General features: G+C 32.7%; 1 protein-coding gene across 2 annotated transcripts in view; it reads right to left on the reverse strand.

The window, feature by feature from the left end:
- Positions 1-5,724: 5,724 nt before the first annotated feature.
- The window catches only part of LOC128177196 (NFX1-type zinc finger-containing protein 1-like), an 11,280-nt gene continuing 537 nt past the window's right edge, over positions 5,725-16,467 (reverse strand). Inside the window, exons 2-4 of one of the 2 annotated variants that reach the window (XM_052843792.1) lie at positions 8,917-14,766; positions 8,581-8,739; positions 5,725-8,462 (exon numbers count right to left, since the gene is read on the reverse strand). In XM_052843792.1, coding sequence (XP_052699752.1) covers positions 8,275-8,462; positions 8,581-8,739; positions 8,917-14,731 — 6,162 coding nt within the window. In that variant the 5' untranslated portion in view covers positions 14,732-14,766 and the 3' untranslated portion in view covers positions 5,725-8,274. Of the gene's footprint in view, positions 8,463-8,580; positions 8,740-8,916; positions 14,767-16,467 lie in introns of those variants that run through there. The other variant, XM_052843793.1, reaches the window with a different exon arrangement.

Here is a 16,467-nt window from a genome sequence, read left to right on the forward strand (position 1 = left end):
TTAAATTCAAATTTGATTGGTTGAATTTTGAATCACGATTGTACCAAACACACATCTTTCCTGTGTTAGAGTATACTTTATAGTCTTCGATTTAATTCTTCACCAAAAGTTTATGTATCATTTCATGTATTTTATGTAATTTATGTATTTATTATTCATCAAAATCAAGATTAATATTCCAAACTGCAATGAATACTTAAAAATAGAACGTTACACCATTAATAGTTTACCGATAGCCTTTTAAAACAGAACATTTTTTTTTATTTCGATAAGTATAATAATTGAACTACATTTAAAAAGAATTGATGCATTTAGTTCATTTATTTAATTTGTCACATGGAAAAGTATAAAGAAGACCTAGAAATATATTCTTAAGGCATATATAGAATTTATTTCAATTCAATTCTTTATTGTTTTAAGCTTTAATAAGGCTTATCAGTATAACATATTTATAACATGAGGTGGCAGTGTATTTACTGAACTTGTGCACGGACAAAGAATACATGTAACATATACTATTAACAAATAGACAGGTTGAGAAAACCTAAAAAAGCAGTAGTTTTGGATAAAAGTGTACACGTGTTTAAGCGTTCTATAAAAAAGATGTAGAAATATGGCACAAAGGTTTATAAATGTTAAAGGTTAAAAGATGTTTTTGCTGAAAAAAGTTCAACCTCAGCTATGTTAAGGGCGTCCATAAAATAATAGCGATATTTATCACATAAAATGTTAGCCTTTGAATAATCTTGATATTCTATTCCAAAAAATGTTACTCAAAGTGAGATTTTATCAATATACAAATTAGATAACTCGCTACTGCATGAGCAATTTCAGGGTCTCTTGGAAAACCGTGTCACGTGGTGCTGCTAAAATAGAGATGAAGCAGGAATTATACGAAAAATGCATAGTGCAAGGGCGTAGCATAAACAAATATAATTATTTCTGTTTCTAACTTGTAAAATGACCATCTTAAATTTCGAAAAGTGCCGGAAGCTTGAAATATTCAAGAAAGAACAATTATTTAACATCAACAGTGTATGAACAGAAATTTGCATTGAGTTCCCACAATCAACGCTTATTAATGTGAAATGGGTAGCGATTTCATAGAGCTCCCAGCACTTTTTGATATAATGGGGATATAATGGTAACACATGTAAAATTTCAATATATTTGATCAATGCCCTTGCACTACTGCATTTTTTCTAACCTATTTCACTTAATTCGGCGTCATTTGTGTGAAATTCAAACGTAACACTGACTAAGATCATGATTTTAGTTTTCATTCATAAAATAATTAAACGCTGTGAATGTCATAAAATTAATGTAAGAATGTTGTTTCTGTTCACATCAGTATCATTATCAAAAATTGTTGAATTGGAAATATGAATTCATCTGTTGTCCTTACTAATAACTATTGATAAAAAGGCGGTGGGGGTGGGGGGGGGGGGTTAGTTTGTGATTTGCACATAATGATTAATGTTACTCTGCTCGAAAATAAATAAATAAGAAATATTTCTTTTATATATAATTCATTTTACTTGTAATTATAATTAATACTTTTTGTAATGGTTAAAGAAATATTAATATTTATCAAGACTTTATTATAATAATCAACTTGACAAATACAATGTACTATTAATAGAGATTGCTTTTCTGTGACATACTGTTCAACAAGACTAGTGTTTTCTAATTTTCGGCATTATTCAGTCATGATGTGGAATATATGGAAATTGACCATTCTTCTGCCACACTACATGTAATTCCCCTCTGTCTTTTTGATGTAAGGAGGAAGTGCAGTTGATAAGAAAATCAATGCCTGAAATGATCAATATTTATTAATTTAATTTCAATAGAAAAAAAAGTTCAATGAAAAATATTATGATAGGTTACATTATAGTAATATCATTTTAACCCCCACCCTCGCCGACCAAATATACATGAAGTTAGCGAGTAAAAGAGTAATAGGAATATTTATAGAGTACATACTTTTTTATCAACACCCAAAAAGTGTCTCCAGTGGACCGTTTACTGCTATAAAACCCCGAAAATTGAATAATGTGTTATACCTAGCAAAATATGTGCTAAAGATAACATGAAAATGGAAAAATACTTCAATATTGTGCATTCTAATGGCAGTTTTAATTTCATTAATATTACAGCGGGCCTAATCAAATGTTTAATCTTTGAAAGAACAAAATATGATATGAGTGAAATTTTGCTCCCTTCATTCGCCATTTTTTAAAGTCTTTTTGGTTATAGCGAGCGCAGCTCGCCGGCGCGCAGCGCCGGCTAGCGAAGCGAGCTCTAAGAACCAGTGGGCGCGGGAAAAAGAACGAGCGAAACCTACTGTTCATCAAACAAAATTTTTTGTCCACGTCCCATAATGCTCTCTAACGTTTTCACCCGTGGTGCTATGCCAAAAATGGCCGACTTTTAACTTGTAATTTACGGTGACTTAAAGTTTGAAGACACGTTCTGAGTACCGCATATGCTTTGGCGAGACTCAAAAGATTTGTTACATGCTTCCATACCTTCGTATTGAGTCGAGAAACGTAAACAAAGACGAAGAAAGTCATGGATGACGTCACAGTGCACTCGGGCTATATTTCCCGCGAAAAATTTAGAGGTGGATCAAACATCTGTAATGAGTGTACTGGCTATTTCAGTATAGTCTGCGATACCTGCCTCATTGACATATGATTTGTTTTTAATCTTTTTTTAATATAGAGATTTTATATATATATATACTAGCAAGAGCCACACTTTACTGTCATATCGATCCATTTTTAAACTAAATAATTGTGCATGTATGTACAGTAACGTTAGGCAGTTAAGTATATGAGTAGGGAGGAAATAAACAATGGGACATTTTGAACTAAATAAAAAGGAATAAAATGAAAAAAATAAACAGGTAAAAAAAAATATGTAGATATTGCATATAGTCAGACCATTAAATTTAAAAGTGGGAAATTACACACCTACAAACACGTACCGGTCTCTCTCTCTCTCTCTCTCTCTCTCTCTCTCTCTCTCTCTCTCTCTCTCTCCCTCTCTCTGGGTAGGGGGTTGCGCTGTAATATGTATCATAACCATTAAAATTAGTACCTTTGGCATACTTATTGTAGAGCAATACTCTCTCAAAAATTCTTTGACGTTCGTTGATACCTAAATAAAACTATAAATTGACAATGATGCAAGGTACAGTATGTGTAATTCTTGCTGCGCTCGCCAGAACGGTAGCACCGTAAAACAAATTATATGTTATATTTTAGAAGAGTTGATGTAAAATATATTTTTCACCTATTTATTTAAAAGTGACGCTATTTCTATCATTCAATCAAAATCAGTCAAAAATTGACATTTTCCTTATCTTTTTATGAATGGGAAATATAGAGCGCATGCTTGAACAAGGAAAATTTTTGTGTCACTTATTAGCCTTGGCTAGATACATCTCTGATTAAAATATTTTGTTTGATCAAGCGTGTGCTCTATGTTTTCTGAAAGATAAACTGCCTGAAAACAAGCTGTTTTATGGCTAAAATGCAAAAATGGCGGGAAAAGGTTGTCTTTACGTTATCATAGTTCTTACTTGTAGGCAGTTGAATCAAAATGAACATTTTGTATATATATAAATGCGAGCTAATATATATATATATATATATATATATATATATATATATATATATATATATATATATATATATATATATATATATATATATATATATATATATATATATATACAAAGAAAACAAAGAATTACAGTAAAATGATGATGTTCATTTTAAGAGGCAAGTTTAGGCCCATGTCATATATAGTCCTTTGTGGAAATTCAGTTCAACAATTTAATTTTGTATATTCATACATGTAATCATCTTAAAAGAACACTAGTTGAAATAACACATTTCGATTTACATAAACAACAATACAATCTTGTTTAAATTCAATCAATATCCTAACAGTAGTCTTTGTAGTGCTAGCACAGTGTTTGGAGTTTTCATTGTTTACATTTTCTTTGAACACGGAAAAAATGCGAGCTAATATTATTGCGATAAAAGGGACCAGCAAAAAGCTACAATGAGCATCAATACTCTTTATGATCAAAATCAGCAAATCACAGAACATTTACTTTGCCTGATCGAGTCACCAAATTGATAATCAAACACAATATTACATGAAAAACAAATGTAAACAAGTAAACAAAATCGAAGCCGGGGAATTTTCCTTTGTTTCCGTTTCATCCTACAGTATTAGATAATATATATCAATATCTAGGGGAAGTACAGATAAATCCTACCTTGTTCAGTTGCATCCTCTCCACGCTGGTTGTAAATGAGTTAAATTCCCAGATATGTCACTGAAGTGTACATGTCTATTCTGATCACAGCTGCAAGCGCCGATGTGACGTAGTCAACCTCGATAAGTCGTGAGGCGACTTTTGAATTTTACAATTTCGCAAGATATAAAGAATAGTTGAAATTTTTATTTCAGTACACCTTTCTTGAAACAATCCCAATAATTAACCATATTCATTTTGGTAGATATTTGTTAATTACCGAAATACAACATCTCGTAAAATATCATAAATAAGGGGCGGAGCATATGCAATTTTCCTAAATCAAACGTGCTAGAATTCTGATACCTTCCTTAACACAGCTGAGACGTGAAAGAATTTGTTAATGAGTGTGTTAATGATGAAATATTTTTGTTATACAAGCATCAATTATAATAACAGAAAGAAATATTACAGAAGGAAGGGATCTGTATGTCATAACATGTTTGAAGAAATTTCTATAATGATTAACAAAAATAGAAAGATATTTGTTTTCAGGTTTGATTGACGACAAATTTAGCCTTAATTCGAATTAAGCAACATGTTGCATGCTTAGAAACGTTTCTAAACTGTATGAACGTGCAAACGAGTAAAAAAAACCTATTTATTATGATCAAATTGAGCTAGACGATTTCAAATAACAAAAATAAACTCATTTGATTTCATTTCTTGAGAAAAGTATACTCTATTGTTTTTACATCTTCAGAAAACTGATTTTACCCTTGTTTTCCCTAGTCTCGTTGACTAATTATTGCTATATTGTTTCCACCTATTTTGATATACTTGTTCTTCAAATCGGTAATAAATAAATATCAATAACAACATCATTAAAACATTTCTCAAACAAGTTCGACTTATGTTATTAATGATTCCACAGTATGTTATTAAACTCTAAACAATTTTGTTTTTGATCAAACACTGTCATTAATGATTTTACTTTTTTTTAACCTTTTCATTTCACTATATATATTTACCTACATGAAATATCATTAATACAATTGTTAAGAATTATCACTAATCAATTATCTAATTTTGCAACTCCATTGTGTTGTGAAAGCAGAGAGAGAGAGAGAGAGAGAGAGAGATTCCCTATATCTACATTTTTCTAACAGCAAATGTTTTTCGGATAAAAGTCTTTCTGTTATGACATTTTTCAATGCATGAATATTAGGGTTTTTTTTATTATTATTTTTACATTTACACGAAATATATATTGATCCACAATAAAAGCTATCAAGTTAAAACAAATATATAAACATGTCTGTTTTCGTATTTTTCATAAAGAACTGAATGTATATATAATGTAAATAAAATTTCAAAACTATCAAAATCCACTTTGAAACATCACACAACACCTTTTTTTCTATATTAAATTCATAAAATAAGTGATCAATACTCTCTTTATTTATTTTTAAAAAAGTAAACACAGCAGACTGTTTTTTATATATTAAAAATAAAATTATTTGTAGGAACAGCCCTATGAAGAATTTGATATTGTAGCCAATGCAGTTTTGATTCCTGTGTAGACTTAAAAGGGAGTTCAACAAGTCTGTTCCAAGCTGTTTGTGAATAGTATATCTTAATCAATCACCTGAATCAACCTGAATCAAAAGAAAACAAAGATAATCTAAATGATACTATATTATCATTTCATATGATTAGTTATTCAGCTTTATTAATATGAATTCAAAAACAGAGTTAACCTAAGACACGAATATAAAGATATTCTTTAATTACAAAGCTCAAGTCTTATATTTGTAGTGTGAATAATGTAAAGTAAAGAAATAGCCATTTCTTTGACAAAATAATTGGGACAAACGAGATAAACTGGTTCAATGTGTTCATAAATAATTTTATTAACGACAAAATGCAACATTAGATTGAAATCACTGGGGTATATATTGTGAAGAGGAACTAGAAGTTTACAACTTGTTTCCAATCCATTTGATAAATTTCAATAAAATATGTTCAGACCAAATAATATTACAAAACGTGCTTTCATTGAACCATGTACGATAAACAAAAACACTGTGTTGTTTCTATGACAACAATACGGTTGTTATGGTCGGAATGCGATCTAATCACCTAGACGTTATATGTATTTTTTGGTCACGTGACGAGCGTTTCATTTAATATTTATTATTTTGACGAGATATTGGCGCTTCGAATTGGTCGAAAAATTTCTTGGATACCTGCATTAAAAAATAACCTTTATTATTAACATCATATACGTAAAAGAAACACGCGGTTTTATTACCGTTTCAAAATAATTCATTTTACATTTGACGATACGATACTTTCTCTCAGAGCTATCGAATGGAATGCAGATCATGGGTTATCTTGTAAGAAGTACAGACAAATGATTTTTACACATCACTCTGAAATCAATCATGAATCCTTAACATACCTGCGTTGTAATTTCTTTTTACTATAACCACATGTTTTATTATAACCACAGGATTTAATGTAAAACATACATTACCGTGTGAGACAGATTTTTGAAAGGCTTTTGTTTACTTGTAGTCCAAGCTCCAATTCTAGTGACACAGTCCTTAATACCACTTAACAACAAATAGAACTAATACTTTTCAGATTTTATTTTCAATATTAATTTGAAAAGTTTCAATTTAATTCACTTTTTAAACCAACCATTTAAGAACTTTTAGGAGACTAATTGATCTCAAACAATTAGAGAGATTTCCACCTTATATTTATTTATGTTTTAAACATTTTTGTTCAGATATGATTGCCTTATTTCATTAAAAAATGTAAAAAGAATAATTATGATTTTTTAAAGTAACCTTTCACCCTTATATCATTTAAATTGGCCAAGGTCAACTTCTCATTTTCAAGTTGTCCCATGTTTCTATGACGTTTGGTTCAAAACGAGTAAGTGGTTTTTAACAAAATTAAGAAACTTTCAAGGACAATAACTACTTTAAGGACATATCGGATCCTTTTGGTATAAATAGATTGAAAGATCCGTAAAGTCAACTAAAGACATTGGTATAAGAATCCAATCTCTTACGGTTTAAGAGGGATGGCGATAACGAGCTACTTTACAATAGGAGCAATAACTTTTAAACTTTTAGGGCTATATTTGAAATGTCATAGGAAGTCCTATTACATCCATGGAAAAGCTTTTCTATACCATTCTTCACAAAAGAAATATGTAAACTCATTATTATACAGATTTTTAATGACCTTGACTTTTGACCTTTATGTCATTTTGATCGGCCGAGGTAGATGTTTCAATCATAAGCGGTCAGATGTCTCTAAGACGTAAAGTAAAAAGTTGTACGTGTTTTTCAAGAACCTAAGAAACTTTGATGGGCAATAGTAGATAAAAGGGGCCTTAGGTCCTTTCAGATGGAATAGATTGAGGGAGCCTCTAAGTGAACTAAAGACATTGGTAAAAGTTTATATTTATATCTCTTATAATTTCGGAGGAATAGCGATAACAAGCATTTAATTTCACCTGAAAGGTGGAAAGACCTTTTAGTAAATATTAAAAGATAAAATAACGGTGGGGTTATTTTAAATAAAATAAAAAACAGAAAATTTGTATTGATCTCTAGAACTGTGTGTCTTTTAAAATTATATGTATGATTGCAAATGTAAGAATACCGTTTTAAGTTTAACGCAGACATATTGGGGTAAACCTAATGTAAATTGATAACATATGATAAAAAATATTTTAAATATCTAACAAGACTCTTAAGTAATAATAAAACAATTAAATCATTCAACATCAATTAAAAGAGAGGGAACTCGTCTGATCATGTTCATTAACTTAAATATTGATCCGCTACCCTTCGAACATATTTCAACATATCAAACATTTTCTTTCGGATATAGTAAATGATATCTTATACATAGTGTGGTATTGTACCATAAAGAGGGTAAAACAGATTTATCGGTGTAAGCCAACTAAAAAGCATTCACAGTTTTTCTTCCCACCATTTAGGTCGCTTGGGTTTCTTCCATCTCGGTAAGAGCTTATCTTTAGTCTTTCTCACCACGTCCTTTTCTGCCTTATTGTCTGAATTTACTTCAATTTGTTTCTCATTATAGCATTCACAGTTCTTTTCCTTGGTTTGAAATGTGTCGGTTTTACAGCCTCCTGCTCCTGCAAAAAAAAAGGATCCTGAAACTTTACAAAAATGTTTACATATTGTGTCATACATATCTTCTTAAACTATGGCATATCGACGAACTTAATACGTTAACAATAAAAATAGCTTTACCTTCTGTTTTTCTTCGTGGAATTTTACAGTCTGCAATAAGATCAACTGACGATGCGTGATTCAAGTACTCCCTTAGATTCTTTGAATAACGTAATTTTTCTTTTGGTCCCTCGCAGATCACACATTCACCAAATTTGAAAATGCTGCAGTATGGATGTCCTAATTGCAAAAATGACAAACATTTAACTAAAGCTTTATCTTTAATCTTTTTTTAGTCCAAATAAAAGCTTGATACAGCGATGCTTTGTTTCTTTGTGGAATGGGACAGCAAATTATAAGCAATTAAAAAATACAAGAAAGCGAGATTAATCTTGTTTGTTTTCATATAAAAAATACCTTGTTTGCAAATTTTCCAATGTTCAGCATGTGGATCGGCTATAAGGAATATTGTAGGAGATGTATTTGATCCGTTCGGCGTTACTTGGTTGGTGTCGGGACTACGTTTGATAATCTCATTCCCAATATGTTTCGTAAAGTTTTCTAAATGGTCACTTACATTTGTTTTTAATGAGTTGTTTTCTTTAGAGTTCATTGGCCAATCTTCCGAAATTTTACGGATGACATCGTACACGGAACTGTACTGCTCAAATGAGGGTCTCAGCTTAGTACGAATACTGTTCATCTGCGTTAGGACTTTATCACAAGATTCAATCAAACTGTCTTTGTGAGGATCACCCATGTCATTTATTAAAAGGCTTACACAGTCTTCTACGAGTTTTTGACAATTCAAAAAGGATGGAAAAAATAAGGGGAAGTATTCCCAACCTTTTGCTTCTGATACATATACCGTGATAGCTTTTGCAAGATTTCTTCTTTTCCTTTGCAGCTTTATGATTTTGTTGTACCTTGGATGCCAGGAGATATTGGTTTTGCATTTTGGACAAAACAGAAACATCAATGATTCATTTGGAGCCATTTCTTTTATGATATTGTCGAGAAAGCTGGACTCAAAGAAGTGTTTGCAGTCTGGAAGATAAACTAATCGTAAATTTTTCACTTCTGCATATACTTGTAAGGTTTTTGAATCACATAGAAGGCAACATGGTGGACATGGCTCTCCACAGAAACCTGAGCATTCATGTTTACACTGCAACTTCTTTGGACATGGGAAAACACATCTTGGACGATCACATATTTCGTGACAAAGCAATGAGCAATCATAGTGAGGACATCTCCAGCTACATGGCATTATACAAAGATCACAAACTTCAAAGCAGTCTTTTTCACAGCGTTTATGGTCACAAAATACTTCGCATTTCCTTCTGCAAGTTTTACAGCTTTCGCAAAGGTCACCATCACATTCATGACCACAAAGCATTTCTTTCCTGCAAAATTCAGTACACCTGTCGTGATAACCTTTTTGGGAACAATTGTCACATATTCCACTACATCTATGTCCACAGGAAAGTGTGGCACCACAGCGTGCAGTGCAAATTATTGTCAATATATCAGAACCACAACTTAAAGGAATAATATGTCCACAAGGCATTGTAGTTTCAATGTTTTCAGTACATTTGATTTCTTCCAGTCCTTCATCTTTTTGAAATTCAGAGCAGGAGAGTGGATAAAAATGTCCACATTCTAAAATATATTCAAGTTTCTCTATACAAACCAGATTATCAAATTTTTTTTGATAGCAATTAATTTCAGCTTCATGTCCACATGAAAGAAAGTCAGTCACTTTTTCCATACACCTTATGTTTTTTTCGCTGCATTTAAACTCACTGACATGGCCACACTCTAAAGACCTTGAAACTAACGCATCACAAAACGCAGCTTCTGGGTCTTTGAAGCATTCTGTAGATACTAAATGGCCACAGGAAGGGCGATATTTCTCAGTTTTCTCTGAACAGATGAAGTTTTCCATTGTATTTGAACACTCTAGCAGAACACTGTGTCTACATCCAATAACTTCCTTTTCTATCATTTCAGTGCAATCAAATCTACATGGGTCTTTACAACATTCCATGACAGCAACATGACCACAGTTTGGTATCAGTTTTTGCACCAGCTGGCAACAGTTACATTTCTCGGGGAAATGACAAAGTCTTCTGCATTTATGCTCCTTTTCACAAGTACGACCACACACAGCTTCACATATATTTTCTATTTCACCATCAATTTTGAAGCATTCTAATTTTATCTCGTGACTACAGTTTCGTTTGAGAAAAACTGGTTCGTCGCAAATTTCATACTCCATGTTCAGATAACATGGTACACTTTTCATGTGTCTGCATTTTTTAAATTGTTTCTCCACTACTTGCTTGCATTCAAAGTAACTGATATCAAGATGACATTCCATTGTATTTTCATGGCCACATTCTGATTTGCGAACGACTTGTTTTTTACATTTAGCTCTATCAAACTCGGCACATTCTATAAATGCTGAATGACCACATGACCATGTTTTTTCCACGAATTCGATGCACTTGATTTTAAATTTACGTTTATGACACGGAAGAGACATTGTGTGACCACAAATCAATTCATGTTCAACGACTTTTTCACAATTAATCTTATCAACTGGTTCAGGGCAAGCCAGCTCTTTACTGTGATAACAGGTACTGAAGTATTTTGTGACCATTGTACTACATTCTTTGTCTTTAGGATCCATGCAACATTGTATTTCATTTTCGTGCCCGCAATGAAATTTCTTTTTTATTAAAACAGTGCAATTACATGGCTCTGGAAAATGGCAAATTTTGTCGCAAATGTGCTTATTTATGCACATATTCGAACACCTCACTTTGCATTGATATGACTTATGAATTTTGTCATCAGGGTGACAATATCGTCTACATGCGTGACCACATGGCAATCGTGTTTCGCACAGTGCTTTACAGCCTCCATCTGGACAACTATCAAAATCCTCAGCACGTTTTGCTTTTATTTTTCTTTCCGGATGATTTTGACAAAAGAGGGGTAATTCTGTACCATAGCAGTTTTTCAACTCCAAATCTTTAATTGTAATATCCCACAGCTTAGTTTTTTTTGCACATTTTCGCATCATTTCAAAATTCCCAATGACAAATAAACCCCGTTTTGCTCTCGACAAAGCAACACATACTCGGTTTTCTTTGTCCAAAAAACCCAGTTTTCCAATATCATTGCTTCTGACCATAGATAGCAATATAATATCATTTTCTTCACCTTGGTAATTGTCGACAATACAAAAGCGAATATCTTTCGTTATATTGTCTTTTAAGCCAGTCAAACATCGCAATTGTCCTGAATAAGGTGTCAATACTGTAATTTGAGAAGATATATACCCTTGATATATTAAATATCTACAAAGCCGAGTTGTAAATTCCGCTTCGAAGTAATTTTCGTAACTTCGCCCTTCTTCTCTATATTCTTCTTGAAATCCATGACTCAAGAAAAATACGTTACTTGCAATACCACTCACATTTTCATATTCTTTGACATTTTCTGCGTCGTGTAGACCTGGATAAATTTCCTTCACCAAAGAAGAAATTTCCGGCCTCATTCTGTGTTGTTTTAATAAACAGTGATGACTTATCCCGTTTCTAATCATTCTTTCAAAAAACGACAAAGACAAGTGGTACTTTTGTGCAAGTTCAAATACAGCTGGTTTTGGTTCAAGCTGTTTGTGATCCCCGATCATTATCAAATGTTCACAAGACGAAGGAAGAGAAGCAACTATATGGGCCTCGAGAACTTCTGCAGCTTCATCAATAATGACAATGCGTGGTCTGAGAATCTTAAGCATGTTTTGATATTTTGCAGCTCCTGTTGTGGTCATTGCGATAAGTGCAGCTCTCTCCAGAACTCTGTACTCGTTGTTGAAGATTTCCTGTCTGTAATTCTCAAGAATTTCATTGTAAGATATTTTGAAGTTTTCAATGTTTGATAATATTTTTCGATAAAACTGACTCTGCCAGAATCTATACAACTTCCACCTGTTTGGCAATGGCAATTCCCATAAATTTTGTGTTTCATAAAAACCAGCTTCAAATGCCGTCATGGTATTCTCCAAATTGATATTTCTAAGTATATCATCAATTACCAATTCAACTTGCTCTAAAAACTTCTTGTCTTCCTTCACACTGTTATCAACGGCTAAAGCCCGCCATGTCTGGAGTATATTCATTCCAAAGTTTAAAACAGGCGAATCTTGAATTCTTGGATCTTGATGTTCACTTTCGTCTACGCTTGATGTCAATTGATAAAACCAGTTTTCATATCTATTGTTTGGAAGAAGGTTGTTTTCTACCTCCAAATATTCATTTATTTTTGTCTTTCTCTTTTTTCTGTTGTTGTTACTAGCGGAATCCAAAACGCTTCTTTTATCAACATTCAACCATCGAAATAATGTTTTCTCCTCTTCATTTGTGAAATTTTGACTTGGAAAATGAATGTATTGTCTCAAATAATCATTATTTACAATAGTGAAATTTTGCTGACTAATCATTTTTTTGTATTTGGAGATCATGTTTTGAAGAAAATTCAATTCTAAAAGTCTGTTTTTCTTAGGCACTCTATCACATCTCTTTTTCAGGGTAATGTCTTCAATAACTTTGTTGCCGCTTCTTCCACCGACCCTTACAATTCTACTCTTGAAAGCTGTATCAACAGAATCGACAATACTTTCCAAAAATTGGTCTAAAGCATGATTGGTAAAACAAATCATAAGTATTGGAGAAGTTCTGTCTCTAGACCAGCATTCTGTGTTTGCCAGCAAAGTCTTAACAATTTGGATGCCAAGATAAGACTTTCCTGTACCCGGTGGCCCCTGTATCAGACAAAACTCATTTGTTAAAGCAGCTTTAAACGCTTCATACTGAATGGGATTCATATGAAGTTCCTCTGAAGATGGCCAGTCTCGGTATTGTTTTACTCTCTCATATCTTTCTCCATATCTTCTTATTTTCACCAGTCTTCTATGCGTTATAGATGAAAAGTCAAACACAGGACCTTTCTCAAAATAATCTGTTTTCCTTATTTCTGTTTCACAGTTGACGAAAAATTTTTCAAAGGCCAATTTCCCTGCTCCAATAGATTTTAATTTTTCAAGACCGTGTCTATATGCTTCAAACAACGCCGTGCTTTCTATCATCGTATACAAGCGCCCCAAAATGCAGTCTTCTAATTCATTTTCTGTCTGGTTTACTTTGACTTTAAACAAACCCCTTACACTCAAAACATTGGTATCTGCTCTCATAATAGTTGCAAACAGGAATGTCTCAAAATGATCGAAAGATAAACAAACGAGAGAACCGTGTAGCAGTCTTTTAGTATTGTTCCAGTCTATGTTTTTGTAAGTGTTCTGATCCAATTGCAAAACGTGCAATATATCGTCCAAAGAGGTCTCCCTAAAAAGTATTCTAACGTTATGATAAATGCGGGAACTTTCAAGTCGACGAATATTGTTGTTTCCTGCCGTACGTTCCTGTATATATTCCTGAATACCACTACGAAGTTGAGTTAGACAGTCTTCCCTGAAAAGTCGAAACTGAACGTCCAGGTAGTGTTCCAAGTCTTCATATTTACCATTCCTAATGATTTTCCTCAGAAACGGCCTCTGTTCTGGGAAAATATCTTCTTTTCTAGGAAAGATAGGTAGGTTTCGAAAATCGTCAGGAGGTTTTCGTTTATCAACATATTCTGTGGAGGTGGTTTTTTTCCTTTGGGTAAATTCCATCGATCTCTTTACTGCCTCTTTTACCGATAATATTCTATGAGTAAGTCTCGAAAGTTTTGGTGTTTTCTCCACTGTCTTTTCCAAGGTAAAAATCAATCCTTGTAATTGCAAAATAAAACTAGGCATGCATACATGAAGATGCTCTAATAATTCAACACATGCTTCGATTACTTTGTTGTTTTCAGTTTCAGATGAATTGCGTTCTGATGTGTGCAACAGTCTGATCAGAAAGTCAGTAGTCGAACTGTCTTTGAAAGTACTGAGCAACCGTACAGAAAGTTCTCGATGTGATGAACATCTTAAAGCATTATGAACAACTTTCATTAGTAAAACATCTTCTGAGGTACAAACAGGTGGTCTTGTTAAGCTATTCTGTATATACTTTTCCAACTGAGGTAAAATGGAAGTGATATATTGAAGACTTTCTTCTGGGGAGCACGATTCAGATGACATTTGAGTCAGAATTACTTTAGAAAAAAAGTCAGCCATCTTAATGTTTTATGTCTTCCTCTGTTTCAATCTTCCTAGCAAAACAAGGAAAAGAAGCTTAAATTGACAAAACAAAATAAAATATATTTGAATTAAGATTATTAAATCTTTAGAATACTGGTAGGTGAATTCTAAAGCATTAATGGTGAAAAACAATTCCTTTCAATGTACAAGTAACAATACTTCTATCTTCAGATAATTTGCCTGACATTCACTTGACCTACATGTAGCAAGACTGACCACTAGGGTGATGGTAAATCAGTTCTATTTCGGTCATCAGTTCCATTTCTTTCATCAGTTCTATTTTGTTTGAGAACCGAAGTCATCGAGGATCGAATAATGCGGTCTCTGTGCTGCAGGTTCTACTCTCACGTGTACGACATAAAAACTGTTATGGTTGTGTCTACATTTAATTATGAGTATTTATCTAATTATCCAGATGTGTCCATATTTCATTCCTATTTTTACCAATTTGTTTTACTTACGCTTGATTGTTGCAAAGAGTTGTTCCCCCTTGTTTATAACCCGTCCGGGTAAGGCGTGCCCGGGTCTATTTAGTACCCGGTCGTGATTTAGTATTATTATATAACATGTGCATTTGTTTAATAAGCAGGAGTCGGCAATTCTAATGATTACCGATAAGACGTATTTCGGGGATCGGGACTAAATTTCTAACAACAACAGTGGTAATTATTACATTCTTGGATTTTATATGATACTAGACTTTGACCCTTGACTCGGACATTTAAGAAATAGATACATCGACACTATTGAATTGTTGACATTTACATTACAAAGCTATAAGCCTACATTAATGCTATTAAATTCACTACTCAGTCTCAGGACAGGCCCTCGCCACGGTTAGACCCCCCCCCCCCCCCCAATTATGTAATGTTGCAGAAAATTGCAGAATCCCTCCAATCATAACGAGTCCGTATGACATGTATCATTTTAACGATAAAACAATCTATCTACGCTCTCCTAAGAAATGTGTGATTTTTTGCATGGCACCAAATATTTCTTTGCCATCATGAAGACAAAAATAAGTACATGTACTATTATAAGTTGATATATATTTAGGTTTTTTTTTTATAATTTCTCTCATAAGAAAGTCTATTATTTTAATATTACAGTAGTATAGATTGTTTCATATCTTTTGCGTTTGTTTTACATGATTGCTATTCACACAGAATATAGAATCTAATTCTTTAAACACTGAAATTCTTGTTATTCTTTTATCCTTCTGAACGCGGATTACGTAGGGGACTAACCCCTAGACAGTTCCGTTACAAAACCAATAAAGAGTCCCGGTTTCCATCCCTTTTTGATGATTTTCTTAATAAATACACATATCTCTGAGTAAAAAAACAGTTGAAATCAATAAATTACGACAAAAAATTCTTAGATTTCTTCATTTATACGTACCCTTTTTATACCCGGGGAAAATCAATGAAACGAAAGTACATATCGTACGGAATTGATGTCATTTAATTACATTATATCTGAATCAAAGCCTGCAGTGTTGATCTTACACTAGTACTTTTAACTATACTGTAAATCAATTATAAATATTCACGTATTCACAGTCTGTTCCTCCCCGTAATCACTATAAAAAATAGCTTACATGTTATATTTAAATGCAATCGTATAATTATTAAATGTCATCCCCATGAGACCCCAATTTGGAAATATTTACATTTTTCAGTGTCTTTGCATGCCTGTGGTAACACTTCATA

This window comes from Crassostrea angulata, chromosome 3, assembly GCF_025612915.1.
Source record: "Crassostrea angulata isolate pt1a10 chromosome 3, ASM2561291v2, whole genome shotgun sequence".
In the NCBI taxonomy this organism is placed as follows: Eukaryota; Metazoa; Mollusca; class Bivalvia; order Ostreida; family Ostreidae; genus Magallana; species Magallana angulata.